We start from the raw sequence: 27,999 nt of genomic DNA, 5'->3' as shown, positions 1-27,999 counted from the left end.
ATGGCCGACGTGCTGGAGAGCGGCGGGTCGGGAGCTGTTGGAGCGGCCAGCGTGGATTGGCAGAAACGCTGCATTGCTCTGGAGATGCAGCTGCTGAGGTTCCGGCTCCAGGCAGGGAAAATCCGAGAGCTGCTGGCAGAGAAGGTAAGAGAGAGAAAAGCATCAAGGGTAGTATGGCGAGCAGAGGTTGCACGCAGAAGCTTGTGTCTGAAATCGCTCCATGTATAACACACTCAATACTTTGCTCAGTAGTGTGCAGCAGTTGAGATTTCTGACGGTTACAAATCACGGGGCATTTTGCATCAGCACTGACAGGTGCAGAGTCACACAGAGGGAACCTTCACATCTATGAAATGTGACACACTGAATTGTGAGATTGTTAGCAGAGAGTAGTGTAGCTACATGCCAGGGATACTACTTTTTTTGTTCCATTGTGTGAATTTTTGAGGGCACTATATAGTGAGGCTGCCACTTTCTATTAAAAATGTGAAAGTTTGTTTAAACGTGGGGCAAAAAACATTCAGTATTTGAACTGTAATGACCTGTTCGAAAGCAAAATTTGCAGCTGATAAACACAACAAACCTTTTTGAAGTAGTTTGTCTTGTAGTCCTGAAGAGGGAGCCCTAAAAATTCACTATCAGCTTGATCTATTGCAAACCACATCGACCTGTCAGTTTGTTGACACTGTAAAAAGCAGCTGCCTGACTCACCAACATTAACGATCTCAGGACTCACCTGCTGCTTTTGTGCCTAAGTGGCAGTTGGCAGAGGCACCAGAACGAGTTGACCAACGTCACCTAGACGACCTCGTCTGACTGCCGAGTTTTCGCCGCACTAATCCTCAGGAATTTCATCAGAAGCTTGAAAAGATAGAAAAAGATTTATATGCAAGGATTGTATGACACCATATTGGAAAATTTATAGATATATTTGTAGTTCTTCGTAGATTCAAACTTAACCTAGATGTAAATGTTTACAAAGTGAAGACTCACACATCAAGTTGGTACTAAATATTTACACCCAGTAACTGCCAGGTGTAACTGTTGCATAGCTAACTGAGCCAGCTAGCTTATCTGACGGCTAACATAGTTAGCAAGCACCAAACTCCCATTTCGGATGAAGAGCAGCGTCAAAGAGTTAATATGGAGAATGGACAACACATCTGACCTGACACTTACAAAATGCTGTTTTATAATAATGTAAACTACTCACAAAAATAAATTACTTCACCTCAAATTACAAAATGTAATGCCACCAACGACTAAACCACATAATGTGGGTGACATTAGCATTATTATATATTTCCCACTCACTCTAAACTTCATATTACCAAGTCTGAAAAACACACATTTCTCCAAGTATGCACAAATAAAAGAGTCATACCAACGTTCACAGATGATTGGCAGGTAAGTTTAATGTATGTATTGTATATATTGTGATGTTACAGTGACTTCATGTTGATTGTTTTTGACTGGACATGGTGACAGATTTTACTAGAAACTGATTTACACATTAACAAAGTCTTTTCTAAGTAAGACATTTCTCATGTTTTAATGGTCCAACATGTTTCAGTAACTCACTACTTTGAAACTAGCTGGTAGCAAGGATTTTAAAAACAACCTTAGAAATGGATTTTATGAAAGAGCTGATGCAACCCAGTCCTGAAGAGAGTGGCTAGTGCAACCCAGTCCTTAACTTAAGATCTGTTAAGTTTAAGTGGAAGCAGAGCCAGCCCTGAACGCCCTGCAGCATCTCATGGGGGATCCAACAGCATTCCCAAGATAGATGGGAAATGTAGTGTCAAGATGTACTAAGTCTGGTTTCCTGAGCTCCTGAAGACAGCCACTAAGCAGAAAAAACATGACTTTTATTTGCAGTCTCCCCCTTCACCTCCTGTAGCAAGAGTTTGCAACTGTAGCTGAGGATCAGAACAAAGGCTGACCAGTAACTTGGGAGCTTTCTCTTCCTTACCACAGCCTGACAACAACCGTTAAACCTACAGTAAAATGCCAACAGGCAACCCATGAGAGAGAAATTGACAGGTCTGTCATTAAACTAATTAATGGGTTACAAGGTTCACATGCAAGTTTGACAAGACAGAAGAAAAACTGAGGTACAGTAAGTATAAGATGTTGAACTTAAGCTACAAAATGTATCACATGTTTTGCCTCATGATTTCATCTGGCACTGCTTTGGCATTGAAAGCTTAATATGAGCTGAATGTGTGGCCATTTGAACCATCGTACTACACTGGAAATTAGATTTAAACTTCTCATGCCTTTTGATCTTCAAAATAAGACATGCCGCTAGAAGTTTCGACTAACAGCACGCAGATCTCACAGCCTCATCTTCTTCTTCTTCTTCTGGCGGCGGCGTTTTCATGTGTTTGATGCATGACCAAACAACTAAAGCATGTGAATCAGTTAGAAATACAGGTGTGGAGGACTGTGTGTTTATGCGTGTGCACAAAGACAGATGAGATTACTCAGCTTATTTGGTAAACAGTTGGTCCACTCACTCTGTGTCATCAGTGGTTGGCTATAGTTTCAGCCAAAATGAATATTTAAGGTTTAACTCATCACTTCTGGTGCTTCCCCTCAAGTTGGGGAAATAACCGCAAGAAGCCGGCCAAATGCTTGTAAAGTTGTGGCTGTTGTAAAGCCTGACTACCAGCCGCTCTGGAAAGTAATCAACTGTCATCAGGAAATTCAGTCCAGTTCTGAAGATTTGTTGGTAAAAGAGTGGAAATGTTTGGATTAGAGGAAGGAGGAATGAGTTCAGTAGCAGACAAACTCTTCTCCTGTCTTGACATTTCTACAGTTTTCAGTTGGGGTTCTGTGGAGCTTTACAACTGGCCGCTCTTTAAAGACTGAAAAAGCTCGGAGCTGCTTTTGTTTGGAGTGTCACAGCGGTTCGCTTTCTGTATCATCTCTAATTCTGGAGCAGTCGAGTGGTTCATTCAGTCAGTCAGCAGGATGTTTACAGTCCAAACATAACCCGGTGGCTGATAAGAGCTGGACGACTCCCTGCTGTGTCCTCTGTCAGGTTCTGTCAGGCCAGCTCCTCTGTGAGATCCCATGCAGCACACTTACACCCACAAGCACACACTCTTACTACCATTTATAACCCTAACAGTGAGAGAAAGCCAGTGATAAATGGTCCCACTATAATAATCTTGGAGGAGGATCAATACCAGCTAAAGAGATTTTTCACAAGTTGACAACCTAAAAGTTCTTGAAGGTTATTACTGATATGTAAGACATAAATACAAGACTTATTATGGAATAAAGCTGGTGGTATTCTATGTTTTATTGTCACCAATTCCTACGAAAAGACCAAAACTAGCAACAGGTATTGATTGTGTAGCCAAAGCCTGATACATTTTATTATTCTGTGGCGTAGACCTCCATTGTTGTCCATAAAAAATTAAAGATCAGATCAGATCTCTTGATTTGTTTTGCAAATCAAATAGGTCTGGTGTTGTGCTCATGGACAGCTGTTTCACCAGTTGAGGCAACAAGTGACAAATCAGAACTTTAATGTGGATGTCATCTTCATATATCTAGCTACGTAGCGACATCCTTGAAAAATAGTGACGGAAAAATGTCCATAAAAATGGCGACAAGTGTGGATGACGCTGAAGCAGCTGCTCCGGTAGAAAGCTGGTTAACTAGAGAACCAAGAAAATCCAAGACATGCTCAACAATAGATAACAACCCAGAAACCAGCATATTTATTTGATTATTGTGCAAAAAAATTAAGTTAAGTGACTAGAGTAACCGCTACAGGGGCGACGACTGAAAATGGCGTACGCGGGATGAATACGTCACTCAATTGTGATGGATTAGTTAAATTATTTAGGTGATGTTAATCTGAATGAATGAAGTGAAAGAAAATGTCAGTTCAGTCTAATTATGAGGCTAATGAACATGGGGAATTTGGTTAGTTTTGGATCCACCTCTTTTGTTTGCTGTTTTTAAAGGTTTACATCTTACACAGTATTAAAGTCAACATGTACTGAGAGGCAGCTTGATTCTTAATGCATCGTTGGTTTTTGGTCTTTTCATGGGAAATTTTTCAACATTAAGAAAAATATAGAATAATGCCATGATAAAAAGTGGCACTCACATTAATACATACACACACTGTTAGCTTCTTATTTTGAAAATGGACTAATTACGCTTCATACTTTTCTCTAAAAACAACCATTATAACAAATCATATCATATTTATTATGTTCTTTTTGTCCGTGATTTCAATTCTTCTTTTTTAAAAATTATTCCTGATTAATCTCTCACTTTTAGTTTCACTCCATCTCTTTAAACATACAGTACATGCATACACACACACACACACACACACACACACACACACACACACACACACACACAGAAGGCTGAGCGGAGTTTAAGTGGAGACCTGTGTTGCTGAGTGTGTTTTTCTGAGGGGTGGGGTGGGGGGGTGCTGAGTGACTACCATTCCGTCATGTTATTGCTGTTTGGAAAGACTGCTTCACGCTCTTCATCTCCTCTCTTGCCAAGTTAGGAGTGTTTTACACATTGACCCACTTTGGTATGGAAAAACATGAAAAAAAAAAAATGAAAAAAAAGCTGACGTGGTTGCCTGTGACATGGCATTTATCTCCAGAGGCTGACTGTGAGTGAGGCAGAGGAGAGAGGGAAGGAGATGCCCCATTTGCCCCGTGAGGAGTGTAACAGGACGATTACTCCATGAAGACTTTTTACTGTGGAAGTGTGATCGACGGCTGTCAGCTGTTCATTTTAAAAACGTAACACCCCCCCCCCCCAAAAAAAAAAAAAAAAACATAAAAAAACTGAAGATGAGATTTGAAACGTGACAGGTGAGAATATCGGGTTTCCTTTTGGCACAAAAGTGACACAACTTTACTGTAGGAAAAAAGCTAATTCCGATATAAAAAGCAAAGGAGTTAAATCTGTCCACTCCTTGTTTGAAAAGCTGAAGGTTTCCACATCTGTTTACGTCACAAATATAAGTTACAGCTTTCTGCTTTCTGTGTGTGATTTCGAGGAAAAACTAGAGAGTGGTTGGAGCTGTATTCTCTAATTTTGAACTCTTTATTGGTCTGATACCAGCAAACGGCTAACATGGTAGTTAGTCATTTCGGCACTAGAAGTTAAGTGTTGGGATCACAAAATTTAGCAGGATTCTTCCTCTTGGCACCATGAATGTTTGTACAAAATTTCATGATATTCCCTCCAGTAGTTGTGGAGATATTTCAAACTAAAAGCCCCAAACTGGCGTGCTGCTAGCATGGCTGAAAATGATACATAGAAAATATCTGAATATATTTAAAAAGCTTAAAGAACGGGTACAGAACCACAGCACCGCACAAGATTCAATAAACCACATTGACACACTGAAAATAATTACAGTTACAACTGACTCACCTCATCACAATATTTCAACACAGTAAAACATCCAGGAACCAGTAAATAACCGAACAGGATCCCAGAGAGAGATGAGGTTTCCGAGAATGGTTTGACATCAGGATCCTCATTGAGACTGGAATCAGAGCTTCGTGGAAATAAATCCAGAAACTTAGGTTTAGAGTTTCACTTGCTTTCCTAGAATATAGAAATACCGTTATTCAGAGGAATTTTTAAATTGGGTGGTATCCCCACTTCAAGGTTTCCTTTCATTACTTGGCTAATCTAATACTGGACAAATTAGATTAATCTCTTCCATAAGCCTCACGTGGCTCGAGGAGCAACACACTGTTATTTGACTCAGGCCAGTGGTATCAGTCAGCGAGGAAGCCTGCAGAAAGATCACTAGGTTCACATTTGTGTGTATAAATATTTATTTTCTTGAGAGGATTTGTTTGGATCAGCTGCTTTTAATAGTTCAACTGCCCAAATCTGTCTATCGTGTTAAGGCTTTTTGGCTTTTATTTAGGGAGAGGAAAGAACCAGCTTTCTTCTACTCGCCCCTTTTCTCCGTATCTGTATCTATTTAATGATTAAAATGGATTCGATAGATAATCACTGAGGCATAGAGTAATGTTTTAATTAAGCGGAGATGTTCCTCTGTGTGTGTGTGTGTGTGTGTCTGTGTGTGTGTATGCATGCCCTAATCTAACTCTTTCAGTATTTTATTTCTCATTCAGTGGTTTTAACATTTAAGTCATTACTAAGCATCACATATAAGAGTTAATGACTAAAGAGGCAAGTGGAACAGTCAGTGAACAGATATTTCAGAGTGAAATCCATTTTGGATGACTCCTCTTTTACTTTCTCTACTGTTTGAAATGATGCCAAGGTCTGTGCGATATGACCAGAATCTCATATCATGACATCATGATACGTGACACATGTCATTTCATATCCAGATAACGATACATATCACGATATGGCACATTTTCTGTACATTCAGTGAATAAATAGTTTATATAAAATTACGAAATGGAAAAGTCTATTTCTTAACATTTTTAATTATAAACTCAACAAATAAAATGTCATATTTAATTATTCTTCTCCTTTTATTGTAAGCATGTAACAAAATACAAGACGTTAATGTATAAATTAAAATACGAAAAGGTAAATAGAAAACACTTTAGAGCAACAGGCTTGTTTAGCTGCATGTCATTCCCCTTCTCTCCATCCCATCTCCTGTCACTGTCACTGAGCAGGAAAATTTGATCTGTAGGATCAGATCTCAGTCAGCCTGTTTCTGGTAGCAACAATGAGCAGATGTGTAGATGACCTGCTATCTGTAGCCTGCTCTTATCTCTGCCTCCCTGGATACTGTCAGTCCCTCTGCATTCCACGCTATAGCCGAGAGGGACAGCGCCCTGCTTCCGTACAAGTTCATCCTGCAAAACTTCAGCACAAATTTACACCCATTAAGATTTACCATCAGTTTTCAGCTAACAGGCATTCAGTAAAGGGTAAGGCTGATGATCTTCTATATTTTTGTTATTGTCAATAAATTCCATGAAAAGACCAAACCCAACATTAGTCTGTCTCTCAGCACTTTCCAGGATGTTTGTGATGTCTGTGGATTGGCTGACACAAGAGAAAAATATAGTATATAGGCATTTTTTTCTTTTAAGGGAACAACTCCAACTGCTAATATGCAGCTCGAACAAACATGACCCCCCCCCCCCCCCCCCCGTCTCATGCATTTTCAGCTGTCTCAGCAGCAGAAGTTAGTGAGTCGCACTGTGTCCTGACACCTTCTTACACAGTCTGTATCCATATCTGATAACCTAAAGGTTATAGAAGGCAGTATTTTTTTTTTACCATCAGGTCACTCATTTTATTGTTCAAACTGAGAAGGAACTCAAGGCAGAGATGATATACAACAATGATTCCCATTGTGAAAGTTAGATAGTAAAACATCTTAGCAAAGTAATGAATAGATGGTTGAAAGAAACGAATATACAGTCCAAATAGTTGGCTAAAAGTAAAGGATTAAGCTAAAACTAAAGGATAAAAATAGATAGCCAATGAATAAACAGTTAAAAGAACTAAAAGTAATGGATAAATGGTTGAAATCTGTCTATTGCAACTGGTAGTGCAAATACAGACTCGACCAAACCAATCTAAACGTTGACAGATCAAATATAAAAAATTCGAACAATATCGTTAAATATTGTAACAATTGTACAAAAAAATAACGTCCGTTTTTAAAGTCACGGAATCATTGGGAACACGACACATGGTATTGATGAAGGGGTTATTGAATTCATCTGATCAGGGTACAGCTCATCTCATCTTTCTACCTAGCCTCCAAACGATCGCCTTAAGGAACCCACTTTTGTCTCAGTGCAGGTGCAGAGCTAAAATCTGTTCTCTGCGTAACGTTTGTTGGAACAAAACTTCAATAGTTCAGTAGTTTATGAGCCCAGGCGCAGCTCCTCCTATATACTCCCTCTTTATCCAGGCTTCTGTTTCGCCCTCACGCTCGCAGTGTTGGCGAGCTCACACTTCAATCCCGTGCCTCAAGGTCCAACCACCTCCACTTCCTGACCTCTAACTTGTCCTCCAAATGGGATGTGGCAGCTTTTGAGGCCGTCTGATGGTTTATCCTGACGACCACTTCTCGCATCTGTCCGACCCTGTGACCTCTGCGGTGCTTTACATTCACCTAAAGTGCTTGCTTGCTCATCCTATATTTTGTTTCTTGAAAGGAGAGCGAATGCTGTTTGCTCCTCTCCGGCTCGAGCTCGGCAAAACCTCTGACTCACAACAGAAGCTTTTGACCTTGAGGTGAGGAGTCATCCAACCACTAACCATCAACCTCCGCCCACGCCTCCCCCTGCAAATGCGCTCTGGCTTTAGTGAGTGTTAATCTGGCTGCAAGGAAGCATTCAAATATTGTGAGTGGTGGATTCTGGGAATGAGGGGGCCTTTATGGAGGTGACTGGAAGGCAGAAAGAAAGACAAAGGAAGGCGAACAAAGATGACGGGAGGAATTCAAATGTATCTCTCAAGCAGAGTGAATCCATTAGTATATTTGCTCTCCTTTCAACTGGGTCACTGAACTCAGAAGAAAGGGCGTCCTGTGTTGAACTGGTGTGTGTGAAAGCGTTTGGGGGTATTTCTGTGCATGCACTCGTGTGTGTGTGTGTGTGTGTTTGTGTGTGTGTGTGTGTATCTTGCTAACAGAGAGGATACTTGCAGATCCGTGCATACTTGCAGGATGGGCAGTGTTTGCCTTTGAAAGCATGAGTATGCATGCTTGCACAAAAGGTGACGCAAGCTTGTGCACACACACACGACCCATTCTTCTATCACACTGTTGTTTGATCAGCAGTGCTAGTGTGAAAGATGTTCAGCCTCCTCTGAGGGCCTCTCTGCTGCTTCTACACTATGTCCCTGCCCTTCTTGCTCAAAGGGCCACTCCTTATTAGACAGTAAATGGTTTGATTTTACTGCTGCTTCTTCTCTCTGTTCCTCTGATATGGCAGATGTTTGACTCTCTTTCCTCCTTGCTGAATTCATATTGCCCTTCATTGTTCTCCACATGTGTTGATGCATTCCTGATTCAGCAACATTGTCTTGATTAGAAAGGCTTTCCTAACACAGCTAGTCTGTTAAAACTTCCCAGCCCATTAATCTTTTAAATGCCTTCCCTATGGCAACAGTGATTATGAAGGATTATGTGTGTCGTCATGCGTCTGTAGGTGTGTGTGTGTGTGTGTGTGTGTGTGTGTGTGTGTGTGTGTGTGTGTGTGTGTGTGTGTGTGTGTGTTTAGGCAGACTTCTGGTTAGGTGGTCTGTCTGTCTAGTTGGGCCTTTTGTTGCCAGTTACGGGACATGTCTTGCCAGAACCTGTAGCTCTGAGCTGTATGTGTATTAAATGTCATGTTATTTTTTTGAGACATCCCCAACCTCAGTATCCCATACAGAGACTGACAGAAACTTAAAACCATAGTAACCTCTTCTGTCCCTGTCTGTCACAGATGCAGGAGCTGGAGCAGAGGGTGACGGAGGCCGACCAGCGAGCTGAGAGCGCAGAGAAACAGGTAGAGGGGCGGTTCTCATCCTGCAGCACAGCTTGTGAAATATAACTTGAACTTTTATTACAATGGTGCTTTTGTGCTGTTTTGTATGTACTGTATTTCATAGTTGAGTTTCATGTATTTTAAAAGCCCTTCTTTAAAGTATGTGGCATTGGTTCATGGTACATACTTGTCCAATAACAAAGAAACATTAAAGAATTACATTTCAAGTCTGTCCATTTTCAGTTTTACCCCCAGATAAACTGGTTTAGATACAGTGGTTAAACTCTTGTTTCCAACCTGTTGGATTCTGTCTTATCTCTCCTATTTCTTACCTCAGACCTTGTTATGATATGTTAGATATCACTGATTACTTTGGTTTGGACAATTTTGTCATAAGTGATTAAAAAAATAAAAAGAAACCAAAATTATAGTTGAAAAGAAGAAAACAAACCTAATAATCAAACCATCAAATTATAGTTAGTTTAATCTTTGTTACATCTGTTAAGGACATGATTATCTTTTTTTACACAAGTACTGAATGTATATTTAAAATTAATTGCATTTTTCTCCAACACATTGAGTCATTTGACAAGAATACCTCAGCTTTTTCCGTAGCTTTCAACCGCATCTCACAGTCTTTCTCAGCAATTAGACTTTCCTCAGTTTGTGTTTTAGCAAAACTTGACAGCAAAGTGTAGCTGCTACGAAAAGCCATGATTTGTGGTGGAAAGCTCCAGAAAAAGCTTGTAAGTCGATCTTCAATTAATGTTTTTTTTCTGTAAAACTACAGTTTCTGAGTTCAAGAATGAACTTTCATGTTCAACACTGACTGATGTAATAGGAGATCCTATATTTGGGATCCATAAAGTCACATATTTAGTCGGATTTTGTGTTTTTTTTTTGTTTGTTTTTTTTTGTTGGACTCCTAACCACTAATTAGTCAAGCTTTGATGTGACTTAACAAAAGGAGAATGTGGTTTGAGGATAAGAAACCTCATACGTATCACACACACTCTGTCTCTCTTGCTGTTGAGTTTAATCTCTGATTTGCTGTCATTACTGGCTGTTCCAGGTGTTTGCTGTAGGTGGTAATTTAATGGTGCCCTCTGTTTAAAAAAAAAGAAAAAAGAAATACCTCAGGGCTTAGAAAGATTTTTTCTCATCAGAGTTGGCAAAAAGTATCCTCCATGTTTTCCTCTTGGCTTTGTCTGCTGCCCATCAAGAATAAACGAACCATGCAAATTTGAGCTGTCTTTTGGCCGTGCTTGTGCATTCACTCCTCTAATTATGCATTTCAGATCCATGTCATGGAAGAAAAGCTGAAGTCTGCAAATATACAAACCAGCGAATCCGAGAGCTCGTTGTACCGAAAGTATCAAGACCTGACCAATCAGGTTCAAGAAAAAGATGCTGCGATAAAGAGATTAGAGATGCAGCTGGAAAAACAGGTATGGATGGAGCCATCAGATAAAGAACAAGAAATATACATTTATGTTCATGAAATTTAGGTTGAATTAATCCATAAACCTTGTTTTCTCTGACTGCAGATCTTAGTCAGAGCCCAGGAGGCAAAAATAATTGAGGAAAAGGCTGCCAAGATTAAAGACTGGGTCACCTTTAAGCTCAGAGAGGTAAGCTCAAACATGTACAGATACACCCCTGACTGGAGACAGAGCCTCTGGGAAAGCCCTCACCCTGCTGAGAGACATTATCTGTGACAACAACAGATGCTTATATGATTAAAAGTGTATTATCTACAGCTGTTTATAAACAAATTTCATCTGCAAAGTGTTGGAAATTTAAAAAAAAAAAAAAAAAAAGCTTACTTATAAATGTCAACGTATGCATTTGTGAAATTAAACAGTTTTAAGAGTCATTCAACTTTCAGTCATGAAGTCAGCTTTCAGTTCAGGACAGAACAAACTCCAAAACTTCATAATTAAAAAGTTTTCACAATAAATAGTGTATATAGATGCAACCAGCTACTCTTGCTTGTGTTTTACTATATGAATATATATATATATATATATATGTATATATACACAGTATATTTGTACCTTGTTGCAGATGGAGCAAGAGAACCAGCAGCTGAAAATGGCCAACTTGAAGCAGACAGAACAAATAATGTTGCTGCAGGACAAACTTCAATGTGAGTACTGCTGTAGGTGTTTAGAAAACTGCACTGTAAACTGATTTTAACTGATACAAACTCAGCACAACTCTCAGCAAGAAGGCGGATAAGCGCATTTCCCAAAAGATTGAGCTACTCCGTAAACAGTTTGATTTAAAGGATGGACTCATCATGCACTGTGTATGTGAACACTGCATGCTTTAATATTTCTTGTCTGCAGGAAGTACTGGCGTTTAAATGAAGAGAATAAGAGTATTATGTTACCACAGTAAAAGGTCGTGTAGACGAGTGCAGAATGAATCTATTAGATAGATTGCCATTGCTCCGGTTCAAAAGAGAGTTACTGGTGTTGCCTTTCTCCCCCAGCACTCTTAGAGAAACCTACATCCTCAGGATCCCCTGCCACCTCCCCTGTAATGGATACCCACCTGGTGCCCAACAGCCCTCTGTTTCCTCCCAGCTGCCCCGGCACGCCACCCGCCCAAGACGACAGCTGGAGACAGACAGGTCCTCGTGGAGCCGCCTCTAATATCAAGATCTCGCCAACAGGTGCGCTTCCCTCAGTTCATTTTATCTTGGGACGGCTGACAGGAAGCTTTTGAAGCAATGTTATTTAACTCAAGCTGGGCTGATCACATGACGGGAACACAACCAGTAATGATGGAGTGACCTCGAGTCAGATTGCGAGGCTCAACAATCTCACCATTTTTTCCAAAATCTTGTTCTGTTTAGTGGGGGTTAGCGTTGAATCTTGATCGTAATTAAAATAAAAGTTTTAGTTTAGTTTCTAGCTTTGTTAGCCTCTTCCTTTGTGGAGTCCCACCAAAAAAGTTTGAAAACATGACAAGATGTCCACAAAATCTTTTTAAACCACTCCCAAAGCATAAACCACTTCCCCACCACTGATTGATACGTTCAGTGTCTTCCAAACCCTCATATTTTCTCAACAATGCTTGTTGGTCACGCGATCACATCCCCCAGACCTCCGTCAACAGTAGCAGATTTAGTGATTTTATCTGTGATTGTTTGGAACGCACTGAGTTTATAGACCAACACTGATTTTCGCTCGAGTGTTTCTTCCTCATCATTTCCTTCATCGTGCGTAGGCTGGCTCCAATATAATTACACTAAATTCTCTCTCCTCTCAGATGTGAAAAGGTCTCCTGAACAGGTCAGTATAGGGATTTGCCTCGGAGACCTCGCTGCCCACGATGCTCTCTCTCAGGGTCGGAGCAGGGAGGGTCCCAGCAGCCCCGTTTCCCTCAGTAGACCAGAACTCCCAGTGGGCCCAGAGAGTCAGGCGGGGTGCTCGGACAGAGACAACTCCTCTGATGAGCTCAACAGCAAGTTCCGCTCTCAATGCCTTCACTCGTCCTCATCGTCTTCATCTTCCTCCTCTGCTTACGAGATGGCCCACGGACCAAGCTCCCCGGAGTCGTCCATCGGAATAACACCCAAAAGCCCGCTTCTGTCGCGCTCCCCTTCCACCAACAACCCCTTTCCCAACCCCCCCCAGCCCCTGGTTCACCAGTCTGGCACCAGCATGACGTTACCCAAAGTACGAACTCCGCTCACCCCCAGAGACAGCATCCAGCTGGTGAAGAAGCACTACAGCCAGCCGCAGCCCAGCCTGGACAGACTGCACCACCTCAACGTTAACATAGACATCATGACCCCATCCTCCACCTCCTCCACTCTTAAGAGCACCGGCACCGCCACCTCGCCCTTCTCTCAGGTCGTGGAAGAAACAGACATTGATGATGGGCTTCCTGACAGCATGGACGGGGTGGTGGAGGGGTCAGAATCAGAGGAGTCATCCCGGGATGGAGTCTCCTTTGTGGGGCTTGCGGAAGAGCTGGACCGGTTGGATCCTGAAATTCTCAAGCCGCCAACGCCTCCTTTACACCGCTTCCCTTCATGGGTATGAAAGACCAGTATTGTCCCTTCAACTTCTGCATGTTTCCTGTATTATTTTATGCTGTTTAAATCTTATCTGTAAGATGCATGAGCAATTCAACTGGATCCATTTCCTTTTTGTTTCAGTCACTGCACACAGCTCAAAGATTAAATTAATGGAGGAATTAATAGAGGATTATGTATGTTAGCTTTCTTTCTGAGAGTTAGATGAGAAGATTGGTACTGATCTCATGTCTGTACAGTAAATATGACGCTACCACCAGCAACCGCTTAGCTCAGCCTAGCTTAGCGCAAAGGCTAAAAACAGGGGAAACAGAAAAGCCAGACTATTTATAAAGACATGATGGTAAAATTGATGTAATTATCAAACTTATCAAGAAAGCAAATAAATGTACTTTCCAAACTTTTTAAACTATTAATTTAAGATTTATTTAGCAAAGATCTTGATGCCGAGGTGTTGTACTGTCTCAGGGTGATTAGTAATGAATTTCGAAGTGAAGTGAGGAGGAACATTTCTGACTGTTTTGCTCTCTGCAGGAGAGTCGTATCTACGCTGTGGCTAAGTCAGGAATGAGAGTATCAGAGGCCAGTCCTGGAGCCAGGGGCCCCGGACGAGGTGAGTCTCCCACAGCTAGAAACAAGCACCTAGTCGTACACATTCAAAATCCAGTTATATTCACTATGGTGCAGTGGGGAAGACAGTAAAAAAAAAAGCTGTTTTTCATTTGGAAAGCTGTGTCTAACCCTGTGTGTGTGCCTGGGTGGTGTTGCCTGTGGTGTGGAAGATGAGTCAGTACTGTGAGTGACATGTCATTCAGGCGATGCTTAAGATGCTGTGGGGGGTGAGCGTGGTCGGTTTGGATCTGTCACTGCTGCCTTTCATGTCACTTCCTCTGGCCCGAGGCTCCACACACCTGTGCAGATGTGGGCTTTTAAAGAGCCGAGGAAGAAAATGGGAGGAGGGAGGTTTAGACGAGCAGAGGGAGAGACTGCTTTTTAATCAGCTGCAATGAAAGGACGTGGTCTGGGTGTAATTACTGCTATGTTTTCTGTTCCGACATCATCCATTTTGTCGGGTTGCAGACAGAGAGGTTTGACAGCTCTATGACTATTGAATTTCCCGACTGCCAGGTACATGTAGCCGACTGCCAAACGGCTGTTGTGGATTAAGTCATAGCTTGCTCAGCTTATTCAGCTTCCTCTCATGTTTGTGCCTTAAGGTGCATCTGTTATTTGAGGATTTTGATCTCTGGCAAAATAAATACTGGAAACAAGTTGTACTTTGTTTTGTTTTTTTTTCACCAGTGGTTACCTCCAAAGCTTTAATGCTGTTTTAAATGTGTGTGAAGTTAAAGTGGATTCCTTTTGCAAATGAAAACTTACATTCAAACTTAGAAAAATCTTCAAATTCACAATCACAATGACCTCTGCTCAGTTCATCACACTGCTGCACAAGCAGGAACCTCCTGGTCTGAAAAATGTATGCCACAAACCAACATTCACAAAAAGTCTCGGCTCCACACACACCCCACCTCTTTGCCCATTTTTGGATTAGCTGGGAGTTAGACGGAGTCAGACACTGCCAAGACGGCAACGGCAGAGCAGCCCACTTGGAGCTTCAAAACCACTCCTCAGAAACCTGTGGGTGGCGTCACAAAGTCTGTGCTGTTGCACTACATTTTAGCATTCAACTTTTTCCTGTGATTGCCACTTGTGGCCACAGTGGTCGCTGTTTAGCAAAAGTTACATAGCCTTGCTTTAAGTTATAAATGCTGTGCAATTGTTTTGTCTCTAAAAATTAAACAGTGAATGAAAATAAATGTGAATTGTTTTGTTGCAGGGTCCAACTTACCCCAGTATCCAGCGGCAGGTCCGTTCACCCAGTTGATCTATAAGAATATTAATGTGCCAGTCTACACCACACTGAAAGGGGTGAGTGAGATGGGTTCACGGTGCAGCAGCTGGATCTTCTTCTGTGGTGTAAAACATCAGAGTAGTTTTCATCTGTACTGAAATGACATAAGCTGGTTTTAAGCTGACCGTCCTCTTTCGCTTGTTTGTTTCAGAAAGCCACTCAGATCAGCAGTGTACCTCTACCTGATGATGACTCTGGGTCAGAGGATGACAGCAGCTCTCTGGCCAGTTTACGGACCTCCATCCTGAGCCCGGACAGGAAGGGCAGCGTCCCCGGGAGCCCACGTGCCGTCAAGAGAGGTGAGGATTGTACATTGTGGTGTAGAAATGTTAATCTCTCAGGAAGGAGGAAACACTCGCTTGTTGACAGTGAAAGTTTAAGATCCAGGATTTTCGGAAACTGCTTTGGCTCTTTCTGACCCCCGTAAGAAGCATGTAATTCTTTAGTGTATCCAAAATACATAACATCATAGATATAGAAACAGGGAAGCAGTAGTATGTAGTTGCAAGATGCTGCATTACAAGTATGGAACGAGCCAGGATACACTGGAAAACTGCTGGAATGCATTCAGCAACACAAACTGATGAAGAGGAGCCTGGATTTTCCATTTAAGAGCCTTCTGTCTTCACCCACCTGTTGCTTGCTGGCTCTCCATCAGGACATGTTTAATTTATTTCCTGTGCTTTTCTCCCTTCAACCGCTTCCAGCAAGTCTTTCTTTCTTACTGTAGCTTTTTTTTTTTATTTTTTATGTTCCATCTTCTGTTGACCCAGGTGTGTCCATGTCCTCCATAAGCTCCGAGAGTGACTATGCCATTCCTCCCGATGCCTACTCCCTGGACAGTGATTACTCGGAACCAGAGCATAAACTCCAGCGGACCTCCTCCTACTCCTGTGAAAGCACTGGGCCTGTGAGTCAAGTCCTCTTTGGACCGTGTTTTACTCTGGAAGCAAAATGAGCAATGACAATAATAAACCAGTTTAAATAAACACATCTTTACTAACAAAATCTAAATGATAAAGAAATGCCAGAGATGGTCAAATATAGTCAGACTAGTCAGGAATGCTATATAGAAATATGATATTACTCACAGGTATGATAATCTTGCTATACCACTACATCTATTTCAGTGTCAAGCAGTTATTTTGTACGTATTGTACAGCGCCTAGCGGTAACCTGTGCCGTTTGTAGGAGATGCTGGAGAAGTCTGGGTACCTGCTGAAGATGGGCAGTCAGGTGAAAGCCTGGAAACGTCGCTGGTTCATCCTGAGGAATGGAGAGATCCTCTACTACAAATCTCCTGTGAGTGTGTCTCGCTGTGAGCCTGCCTGCCTGCCTGCCTGCCTGCCTGCTTCCTTCTAAGGTTTTGCTGCCTGCACAGGAAGCATTGCAGGAATATTTCTAAACTGAGTGTGTTTACGTGCAGGTTAGCTGAAGTAAAGGCACTAGTACCATCTTGGCACCTAAAGATGAACATTAATGCATCTCTGATCACTGCAGTGGCATTTTCTGATGAGCTTTTTGTATAATTTTTTCGTGTGTTAATGTGTGTTTTCAGAGTGATGTGATCAGGAAACCTCAGGGTCAGATTGAGCTCAACTCGTCATGCCGTATAGTGCGTGGAGAAGGTGCACAGACCTTTCAAGTAAGTGGAAAACATATTTGAAATCCCTAGAAAAGGATCCCAATAGTACTTAACTGTCTGTAAGAATATCCCAAGATAAGCTACGTATGATTTACAGTGCACAGTGTGACTGCTTTCTTGTACAAGCTGTGGTAGTTCACTTTTTATATCTACAATTTGAAAGTATATGGTATAAAAGAGAATAGGCAAAGACAGCTGTGAGAGTGCACGTGCAACAACACACACACACCAACCAGCACTCTTTTTATAGCACTGTATCACAGCAGAGCTTTACTGAGGCATACCAGAGAAGCAGCTTAAGATGACATCAGGTATAGCATTGGACTGGAATGTTTTCCTGGCTCTTCGGAGGCTGATTCTGATCTCCTCTGACACGATGATGCTATCTCACTCAGCTTGGCTTAGCATTTTTCCCATATTTCTGCCTTTTCCTCTAATCAGTTGATTACAGAGAAGAAGACCTTCTACCTGACCGCCGATTCACCCAACATCCTGGAGGAGTGGATCAGGGTCCTGCAGAACATACTCAAAGTCCAGGCCAGCAGCCCAGTTACCGTGGAGACCACTGCCAAGCCCACCGTGAGAGGTTGGCTTACCAAGGTCAGCAGCCAGAAGTCGTGATTTGTCATTTAAACTTATCTGTCTTGCAGAGAGTGAGGTGAGAAGATAGACACCGCTTTCATGTCTGTACGCTAAATATGAAGCTGGAGCCAGTAGCAGGTTTTACACTTTGTTTTTGTGCAGATTAAAAAAACCAGATATAACTTAGTGAGCTTTAGAGGTTTTGTTACCTTTGGACAGGACCAGGCTAGTTTCTTCCCCCTGTTTTAAGTCTGTATTTGAAAATAAGCTCATCTGAGCTGCAGGCTGTAGCTTCATGTTTAGCGTACAGGTGTTATTCAGCATGCACAGATGAATAATTTAATATTGTCAACGAGATCTAAAATCATGAAAGCTGATGTTTAAAGGAGGATATAGCAGCAGTGGTACAGACTGTGAACAGTAATTTTTTGCGCCACAAAAAAGTTAAATGATGATTGATTGATTGATTGATTGATTGATTGATTGACTTAATACAATAACATAGAAAAATCATTTTTTTCAGCTGTGTGTGTTTATGTTTTTATCAGTCTCGGTGAGGAAATTGATTTTATTCATTTATTTTCTTTTTACAAAGCCTTACTTCCCTACTCTATTTCCAGAGGTATGGTTAGCCAGGCTTTCTCCCTGGAGAGGATGCCAGAAATAACTCATTTTCAGGCTTAACGTCCTCTTTCAGACAGATATAGAAGTGTCCGTCACTGGGGTGGGGAGGTTTTGACAGAGCACTCTTAAAGCAGATTCTTGAAAACCGTCTTCACGTTGGGACACGGCTGTAAGACCAGAACTGCTGGAATGCTACACAGCTCCCCCCCCCCCCCCCCCCCCCCCTCCGGCTCTGCCTTTCCTTAGCCGAGGACTGTCTGCTGGTAAAGTTAACACACTTAAACATCTGACGGGTGTGTGTGATGGCTGTCTGACAGATGACTGACTGCCTCAAGCTGAGATGATGGAGCCCATGTCCTCTCACCAAACACCCCCCGATCCTCTTCCTGCGAATTGTCTTTGATCTGCTGGTTATGACGTGATCTCAGTTCAGACAGGGGCTGTTGTGCCTCTCGGCTCAGTTAACCCCGGTGACCCCCATTCGAGGGATGCACCGCTGGCTTCATGTTGCAGGCACCCTCCAGTGACAGCATCGCTCCGTTTCTAAAAGACGTCGGTTTCTGGTTTATAATTATCATCTGCAACTGTGTTCTGGCTAAGAATGAAGTTGAAAGCAGCAGGGGAATCAGAGGTGGATGGACTGTTTTCGTTTTGGCAGGAATCAGTTGTTACTTTGCTTTGGAAACAAACAAAAAGTCCGGTTTGGATTTTTAAACTGTTGCTGAATTCACTGAAGTTGCTCTCAAATGATTTGCACACCCACACTGCCTACACACTCCTGGGACATCTGCTGGTCAGATGTAGAAATCAGAAATTCCCTGACTCACATCTGTCAAGCTGTTTAAAAAGCTCTCTGGTCTGAGTTTCAAAGAACACACACACACATAAAAAATATAGTCTCACATTACTCCTGTTTTGACAAATAATCCTGGAAATTGTCCTGAAACTTTTCTCAAACTTTCTCTGCTGTTTTCTGTTTCAGGTCAAACATGGACACTCGAAGCTGGTGTGGTGCACTTTGGTTGGAAAAGTCTTCTACTACTATCGCAACCAGGAAGACAAGGTCCACAAAACAAGCCTCTCCTTACCCTTAACATGTTCTCCTCTGCTTTTAATCTTGTGTTTTGTTAGCTATTAACTCAAGAAATGCTTTTCAAGTACATGCTCCCCAGCGGTTGTCTTAGTCTGTACAGAATAAAAGACTCTTGACAAATAGCGGAGGTGCTTCCAGCTGTTTCTTAGACATGAAAAAGATGGATGTCAGTTTAACATGTTTCTTTAGTTAAACGCACTTTAATTTATCCGTATTGATATTTACAGACTTTCTTGTTCTGTTTCAGCTGCCTCTGGGTCAGCTGCAGATGCGGGAGGCGTCGGTACAGGAGGTGGATCGCTCCTGTGATTCAGATGAGGACTACGAAGCAGGTAGTCGAGGTTTCCTCTCCTCCCACTGCACCTTAGTGGTACAGCCCAGAGACCAGAGCCCTACGTACCTGCTCATTGGCACCAAGCAGGAGAAGGTACAGGAACAGGAAATGTCTGAATAAATGTCGAGCTGTTATTCTGTTTGTATATTGATGAGTATTGAGTAATGTTTTTATTCCCTGCAGGACACATGGCTGTATCACCTGACTGTAGCAGCCGGCAGCAGTGCAACCTTCAAGGTGGGCACAGACTACGAGCAGCTGATTGGTCAACTCCTCGATGCAGAGGGAGACCCAGGTGAGAGATCTATATCCTACAGAAGAAAAACATCGCCAGGATCTCACTGAGTTCTTATATTTTTTGTCTTCGAGCCGACAGGAGATCAGGGGAACAAAGGTCTCCGGCTGGGCTCAGAACAGGGATGTTGCAATTACATGGTCAGAATCTTAAACCTGTAAACCATCAGGACGTAAGGTGTTTCATGCTTTTTATGAGTAAGAAATTTGACGAGCCTGGTTTATTAAAAGGTGTTAAAGAGAGACTTGACTTTGAATTTGAGGAGGAAAATGAGGAGCCGTGGTTACTTCTAACATCTTCCTTTGCTTTCTGAAGTAAATTAGAAGCAACTATAAATACCTAATTACATTACAAAGCCAGACTTTGTTTTAGTCCAAAAAGCAGGATGCAGCAAGTTAGTTATGAGAATCATTTAATTCAAATCCAGAGCAAAACGTGTGTCCTATTTTTAAAACGCCACTTTCAGCAAGCACACCAAGTTTCCTCAAGTCACAGCATGTTTTTCTGCACTGGATGAAACGAGATTTTTGTTTTTTATTTCATTTTTATTTTTAACTTTCTGCTTGAAATATGAAAGACAATTTTTAAAAGATTAACTCATGCTTCTTGTTCCAGGTAGAAGTTTAAAAAACAGAGAAACATTTGATAGCTGCAACACTGAAACTATATTTTTACAGTAGGTGCATGAACTGAAGGCGTTAAGACTTGCAAAGTCTATAAGTGGAGACAAATTTCCTCAGTAGCATCATGCTGCGTGTTATTTTGATCCTCGATGTCTGACAGCTTTAATCCACACTGCAGACAGTGTTTACGGCTGGAGCGCCGTGTGTAAATTTCTGTCAGCTGTTGAGTCATTACAGCTTTGAAACTCAATCTTTATGTTTGTCTATGTGTGCATGGGTTTGTGTGTGTGCGTGTGCGTGTGCGTACGTGCGTGCGTGCTTCTTCTTTTCCCAGAATCTGCCTTGTGGAGGAGCGAGGCCTTGAGCTTTTGTAAGGAGGGTCTGCGCTCGCCTCTCACCACTCTGCCCTCTGAAGCTCTGCAGACAGAAGCTCTCAAGCTTTTCAAGGTCGGTCTCTCCACCTCTCGGCCCTCTTCCCGTCTCTGTCTGCCTCTTTTGTTCCATCCCACTTACTTTTGATTCTCCATTTCCTTTCATCCTTTTCTTCAAATCCCTCTCTCCTCTTTCTGCCTGCCTCTCTCGCTGCGAGGGTCTGTTCGAGACGTCATCCATCCTACTCCAGTTCGTCTCCTTCCCTTTATCCCCTCCTACTCCTGGATGCGCTCCGTGGCCCTCTTCTTCTCTTCCCTCCTGCCTCTAAACCAGATCAAAGGCTCGAGGACGAGGGCCCCAGCTCATTAAAAGTGTGGAAGAGAGATAATGGCCTTGATTATCTGCTCTGATTGAGGCTAACCGTTCCTCTGGTTTACAGCCAGTGTGAAAGGAGCCCTCTTTTAAAGAGGAGACATGGGAGGTCAGGGCCCTCAGAGAGTGGCAGCAATGGATATGGAAGCCACAGGATGGGGGAGGAGACATGGGATCAGAGCAGAACAGGGACCTTGTAGAAAGATGGCAGATCCTTCTCCCTCTCTTTTCAACCCTGTGGCTCTCGGTGCGCCCACCCAGAAGCCCCCCGCCCTGCCTGACTCACGCTTCACAGCCCCATCGGCTACAGTAGGCCCGTAGGATTGAAGGTTGAATGGATCGGCTCTCTCTTTGAGCAGCCAGCCTTAAAAACCAGTCCCGAACACGCACAAAGAAAAAGAGTGAATGGAGGTGACATGCTTTTCAAGTCTATGTTCTACTTCATGTCTTTGAATTATTAATGAATCTGACACGACTGATGAAAAGTGTTCAATTGGTTCTTTGTCTTCACCCGTCGCAGAGAATGAGATCAAAACAATGAAGTTAAGATATGCCTCGTTATTTTTGTTGTTTTTAATCTGACCTGAATATTATCATCACACAGTCCTCTGTTTATTTTGCTACTGATTCACTGACTCCCCAAGTTTGGAGTTTGTGGTGTGTGGTTGCCTCCACCTGCTGGTAGTTCAGTGGAATTCATTGTTTTTTGTTTTTCTTTCCCTTCGCTGCAGTCCTGTCAGCTCTTCATCAACGTGCTGGTCGAGTCTCCATCTGTCGACTACCACACATCGCTGGCCCAGAATGCTTTGCAAGTGTGCCTGACCCACCCGGAGCTGCAGAATGAAATGTACTGTCAGCTCATCAAGCAGACCAACCACCGGACGCCGCACAACTACTCCCTCACGCAGGTCAGACCGGTGCACAGTGAGGACAGATCAGACACAGATGAAGTGAAAGAGACTCTCAGTTAGCCTGTAACTAACAGTATTTCTCCTCCTGTAGTGCTGGCAGCTGTTGTCTCTGTGCGTGGCTCTGTTCCTTCCTCAACAACATTTCCTCTGGTACCTGAGACAGTACCTGCAACGCAACGCTGACCCAAGGTGAACGAACTCAAGCCTGCAGCCTGCCACTGATCCCTAACACTATAGCAGGAAAACTAAAACCTGTTCTGAGGCAGATTTTGGAGCGTTGTTTACGCCTCCATCTTGTTTTCTCACACAGGAGTGAGGTAGGGAAGTACGCGGTGTACTGTCAGAGGTCTGTGGAGCGGACGCTGCAGAACGGAGAGCGGGAGGCCAAACCTTCACGTATGGAGATCGTCTCCATCCTGCTGAGGAACCCATACCACCATTCACTGCCATTCAGCATCCCAGTCCACTTCATGAACAACACCTATCAGGTAACACATACCTGCCAAAATACTACAACTCAATAATCCTGTTTTTCACTGTCTCACTTTGACGGATTCAAACACATTGCTTACTAAAGGCGTGTCGACTGTCTCGTCTTGTCTCGTCTTGTTGTGGTCTGAAAATAGCACTGCATTAAAAGAACGTAAGGTTTTGAATTGAAGGGGATGTGTTGCTGCAAATACCCTGATTAAAACATCCAAGACTGAGAGCGAATCAGATGCCAAAACACTGAACATAGTGGTTAATAAAACCATGGGACGACGTTTTATCACTCCTTAAAGTTATCATGGTGACAATAAAGTTTTACCCTCCATCTTAATGAACACAAGGTTAACCAGGTTATTTTCAAAAATACTCTACAAGGAATGTTTACTAGCACATATTTGCAGTGCAGTGCATTGCGTACATTCTCTTTAGATGTAAAACTCGTCATAGCAGCGGCACGTGACTCAAAAATTCAACCATGTGTGTTGAGCAAGCTGCAGATTCTCCTCTAACAGGAGCTATACAGTCAGCTGATCATTTCAGCACCACCTGTACTGTAGGCAGACGCCACGTGCCCCAACTGGTTGGAACAGCTACATGTGCAGTTCCAAACTATTACTTTCCTTATCACTAGGTGGCACAGGTTAGACTACACCTGCACATCTGTGTTGTGGTTCTGCTGCTGCACAATATCGTCACCACGTGTCCTTTGTTTTCTCGCGTTCTGTAGGTGGTGGGGTTTGATGGCTCCACTACGGTTGAAGAGTTCCTCAACACACTGAACCAGAGGATTGGCATGAGGAAGCCTCAGCTGTCTGGGTTTGCCCTCTTCACCGATGATCCGTCTGGCAAGGACCTGGAGCACTGCCTGCAGCCGTTTGCCAAGGTACCACCGTGGGTCACCGGACATAAGTGGAGAGAAGAAACCCTCCACCCACCACTGAGGCTGTTGGCTTTCTGTGGTGTATCCAGCCAAATCATTAGTCTCATGTTACCTAATCATTTAGAGGATCAGTAGTGAGCAGTTCAGGATGATTTTGACAAATTGTGGATGTCGTTGGATTTTTTGGGAAACGGTAATTTAATTCAAGTCAATCATGATAAAAGTGGTGCTTCAATTTTATTTTCATTACTGTTACTGAAACTGTTCCATCATGTTTAACAAGCCCGCAAAGTGAAATTTATGAGTCTTATGGGGCTCATACAATATACAGTGTTTGGTTGATGGAGCCAGAGATGAGGTAGAAGTGTCCATATTGTCTGACTTTAGACTCACTTGTTTGCCTTTTGTTAGATCTGTGATGTCATTTCCAAGTGGGAACAGGCGCTAAAGGAGCTGCACCCTGGGAAAAACGAGGGGACACGGATTGTTCGACTGACATACAAGAGCAGGTAGGATTTCTATTGTCCGATCTGGGCTTTTCAGGATGCAAACAGGTTCACACATATGCACACATTACCTTGGCATCTCTTATTATGTGGTCATAAACATCTGTCCAAAGAAACACAGACCACACAATGAAAGCTGGTGATGTGATATGTGTTATGTGCCGTTTTCACTTCTTGCAGGAGTTTAAAGTGCCAGGGTTAGATTTCCTGCTTCTGTGAAGTGAAGCGAAGTGAGGTGAAGTGAAGTGAGGTGAAGTGAAGTGTGTATAATTCCAGCCATTTACCAGTGTCATGACAACTTGTTCTTGTTTTTTTGTTTTTTTTCTCTTTTGTGCAGACTGTGTTTCAGATCTCAGGTGAAAGGAGAGACAGAGAGAGAGCGCCTCCTGCTGGCGTACCAGGTGAATGATGAAGTTCAGCAAGGCCACTTCCCCGTGAACAAAGAGCTGGCTCTTGAGGTGGCTGCCCTCATGGCACAGGTCTGTAAAGATCAGGTCAAGATAGATATGTAGGTTTTTATTGGACTGAAAAGACTTTGTATTGTCGTCCATCATGCTGTAGCTTATTAAAAATGTGTGTTTTAAAACCAGCTTTCTCTTTCTGATTCTCTCTCTTCTCTCGTTTCTCTTCTTCCAGGTTGAACATGGTGACTTGGAGCGACCAGCTGCCTCCTCTCCCACCGGCTCTCCTCAGCCTAAATCTCAGCTGATTCTCCTGCAGGCCTTGGAGCGCTTCTACCCCAAACGCTACAAACAGGACTGCAGCTCAGAGCAGCTCAGGTGAAACAAACTACTACTGCTGTGCAAATAATAAATGCATCACTCTGCATTTTCTTATCTAGAACTTGAGAACCCGACATCCTCATACGGATTTGTTTAAAGAAAAACAAAAACAAATTAGTGGTCAGGTCAGACACCAGATTCTGTAGGTTGTTTTTGAGTTATGAATTTACCCTAAATAATTCAGATACAAATGATATTTAAAGCCACCAATGTTTCTTTTCTTCTTCCAGAGACCTTACTGAGCGTCTGGCCACTAAGTGGTCTATGCTACGTGGGTGCAGTGCATCCGAGTGTGTGAGAATATACCTAACTGTGGCTCGGAAATGGCCCCTGTTCGGAGCCAAACTCTTCAGTGCCAAGGTAAAAAAAAAAAAAAAAAGAAGCTTTATAGAATCCATTTCTCTCATTGTCATTTGTTTAATGTTGGTCTCTGTTTTACAAACCTATAGAAAACAAGCATGTGTCCTTTATACAAGTAAATCAAATGTAAGAAGTCATCCGTCGTGCTCGTGAGGACCGGTCGGACCAGTTAGAGACTTGGAAGAAGACCTAGAGAAGAATGTGGTGTTTCCTGGTGTAACTTACACCTGTAACATGAACCTTTGTTTCCTCTGTCCACAGCCTGTCCCCCCCTCTCCTGTTGAGCAGAGCCAGGTGTGGCTGGCGGTCAATGAGGATGGACTGTGTGTGCTGGACTATTCAATGGTGAGTTACAAACTGTGTAGAGCAAAGACCTCCATCAGCAGCGGCCATGTCTGTCGTATGTAGTTGCATGAAATATGAAAAAAAAGAAAATATTTATTGAGAACATTTTAGAGGATTTGCTCTGATGTTTCCATTTGCTTTAGTTTTAAAAAGTGAGCTTCCTTTTTACGGCTGCTGTGCTCAGCTGGATAGGCCACAGCTGTAAAGTTTTGTTGACCCATTGGTCTGGAATGATTTTTATTCTGTGGTGTTTTGAAACACCAGAAATCCACAGGAAAAATAAAATAGCCAGCCTCCGATTTTGACATTCTTGACCCTGACAGATAGCTGTTCCAACATGTAAACAATGTTAAAATGAGCTCTGTAATTTGCAGCGGCCCATGTTGATCCGTTTCAGTCTTGGTCTGGCTGGCCGCGTTGCTCATGTGCTCCCAGAAAGTCAGAGGAAAGTCAGAGAAATCCAAACTGAAATTGACAATAAGTCGCTGGGAATTATGTCACGCTTCTTCACACTCAATTTGCCCCTCAAAGAAAAGCAGAAACCAAAATGATTTCCCAGATGAATTCCAAGCTTTATTCTGGGATCAGCAATAAAATCTGAACTTTCTCCTTGTTTATATCCACTTTGCTGCAACATTTCACTCTGGCAAATGCTTTCATTTTCCAGCACACGCTGGTCACATACTCCTATCAGTCTGTGATTACCTTTGGTGGCTGCCGTGACGATTTCATGGTGGTCACGAGCCAGCAGAGGGAGCCCGGGGTCGGGAAGAAGAGCGTGGAGAAGCTGGTCTTTGCGATGGCAAAACCAAAGGTACGTCTCCTGTGTGCATCTGCAGAGGTTTTCAGTCTGATTGATTTGTGGGTGTTCAACTCATCCACTCATTGAGCCAACTGGAACACCTGAACACCACCTCCTGTGATTGGGAGATTAAACAGATTAAAGATAAACAATTGAAAAAGATAGTATTGTTAGCTGAAGTAATGTTTAAATGGTTAAAATTACATGTCAGATTGAAACCAGGCTAACACAGATAGCTAAAAGTAATGGATAACTAGCTTCTGCTGCTATTAGCACAACTGCAGACTTCATCAAGGCTCAACACTGACAGAATAAATTGTAACAATATCCACTTTTCTACAATTAATAGAGTTAAAAAACATCCAGGTTCAAATCAATTCCAGTGAACACACTGGGAACATGACAGGTGGTGTCGGTGATGGAGTACTTGAGTTCATCTGATAGGGCTGCGTGGGTACGTCTTCACAAAAGGCTGGGAACCGCTGATCTAAAGCGTCGGCAGCTGAGGTGAAAGGAAATGCGGGTGGTTGGATTGAGAACTGAAGAGCTGTGAGGAAGCTGTAAAGATAAGGGGGGGGAGCAGTGAGCTCTGACTTCCCCATATTCACCTGTTTTCACGCAGCTGAACGCTAATGGAGAAAACAGATTGTTTATCTTCTTTTATGTGCAGAATCTCTATGGAGCTTGAACAGAGTCACATTACTACTGTAGGTGAAGCCAGTGAGGGTGACCTCATTCTTCATTGCGGATCAGTCGGGTTTCTCAGGTTTTCACATCTCCTGTGAACGATACTGCGTCTCCAGCTCCCCAGAACCCAATGAAACACAATCGTATTATAATGTTAAAGCAATTAATCGTGATCCGATCTGATCTGCCCTGTGTGTGTTTGCTCTTGTCTCAGATACTGGAGCTGACTCTGCTCATGGCCAGCTACATTAACCACTGGAACCCCAGCCTCCCGTCTGCCTCTCCCCAGCCCCTCGGCCACTGGGACGTAGACAGCAGGCACTTCCCCGCCATGAACTACACCACCAAGGGCCCCACACTACTGTGAATTCTGCAAGCGACAAGAACAACACAGACTGTCTGACTACAGGGAGGCTTGGTGACAGGTTACCTGTAGTCCGCATTCGCCTGAAGTGCGTCGGGTTGCAGGTCCGGGTTTTCCATTCTTACAGAACAGGTACTTGGAGATTATTTTTTTAAGACTTTCTTATGAAGATTTAGATTTAGAAATGTTAGGTTCGGTCTTTTTAGACTGTTTATTTGTACAACTAAAGGAGTGTTTCAACTCTGCTTAAATTAGGTGTAAGGTCACGTTCAAATTCATTGTTGAAAACGGACGTTATTACTGGTTGCCTCTTGTCACACTTCCTTTTCCAGCCTTTCAGATCTTTCCTGAGAGCCTGGCTGGTTGAAATACAGTGTTGTGTGCCACTGTAAATATTCACCATGAACTGTCACACATACTTGACAATGAACCAGAATTTAAATACATTTAAGAGGTACTGTGCAATTAGAAAGGGACTG

The 27,999-nt window shown here is 42.8% G+C and overlaps 1 protein-coding gene across 1 annotated transcript; it reads left to right on the top strand.

Annotated features, from left to right (window-relative positions):
- Positions 1 to 27,630, top strand: plekhh1 (pleckstrin homology, MyTH4 and FERM domain containing H1). Its single transcript, XM_022750780.1, has 29 exons — positions 1 to 144; positions 9,450 to 9,512; positions 10,790 to 10,939; positions 11,039 to 11,122; positions 11,559 to 11,640; positions 11,989 to 12,171; positions 12,771 to 13,543; positions 14,077 to 14,155; positions 15,380 to 15,471; positions 15,606 to 15,753; positions 16,228 to 16,364; positions 16,646 to 16,756; positions 17,013 to 17,099; positions 17,541 to 17,699; positions 19,288 to 19,368; positions 19,646 to 19,825; positions 19,916 to 20,027; positions 20,985 to 21,097; positions 22,126 to 22,302; positions 22,397 to 22,494; positions 22,616 to 22,793; positions 23,522 to 23,677; positions 24,086 to 24,183; positions 24,518 to 24,659; positions 24,817 to 24,959; positions 25,193 to 25,322; positions 25,584 to 25,667; positions 26,335 to 26,481; positions 27,371 to 27,630. Exons 1-29 carry the CDS (start codon positions 1 to 3, stop codon positions 27,521 to 27,523), a joined length of 4,284 nt encoding a protein of 1,427 aa, XP_022606501.1. The 3' UTR covers positions 27,524 to 27,630.
- Positions 27,631 to 27,999: the final 369 nt, after the last annotated feature.

Source organism: Seriola dumerili, unplaced genomic scaffold (assembly GCF_002260705.1).
Source record: "Seriola dumerili isolate Sdu_G_001 unplaced genomic scaffold, Sdu_1.0 BDQW01000149.1, whole genome shotgun sequence".
Taxonomy (NCBI): Eukaryota; Metazoa; Chordata; class Actinopteri; order Carangiformes; family Carangidae; genus Seriola; species Seriola dumerili.
Note: the sequence above shows the minus strand (reverse complement) of the source record. Positions and strands in the feature narration are given on the sequence as shown.

Coding starts and splice junctions, on each gene's coding strand:
- plekhh1 (XM_022750780.1), top strand. CDS start 1: ATGGCCGACGTGCTGGAGAGCGGCGGGTCGGGAGCTGTTGGAGCGGCC. Junction 10,940..11,038: donor AGATGCAGCTGGAAAAACAG/GTATGGATGGAG, acceptor CTCTGACTGCAG/ATCTTAGTCAGAGCCCAGGA. Junction 23,678..24,085: donor GCCTGCAGCCGTTTGCCAAG/GTACCACCGTGG, acceptor GCCTTTTGTTAG/ATCTGTGATGTCATTTCCAA.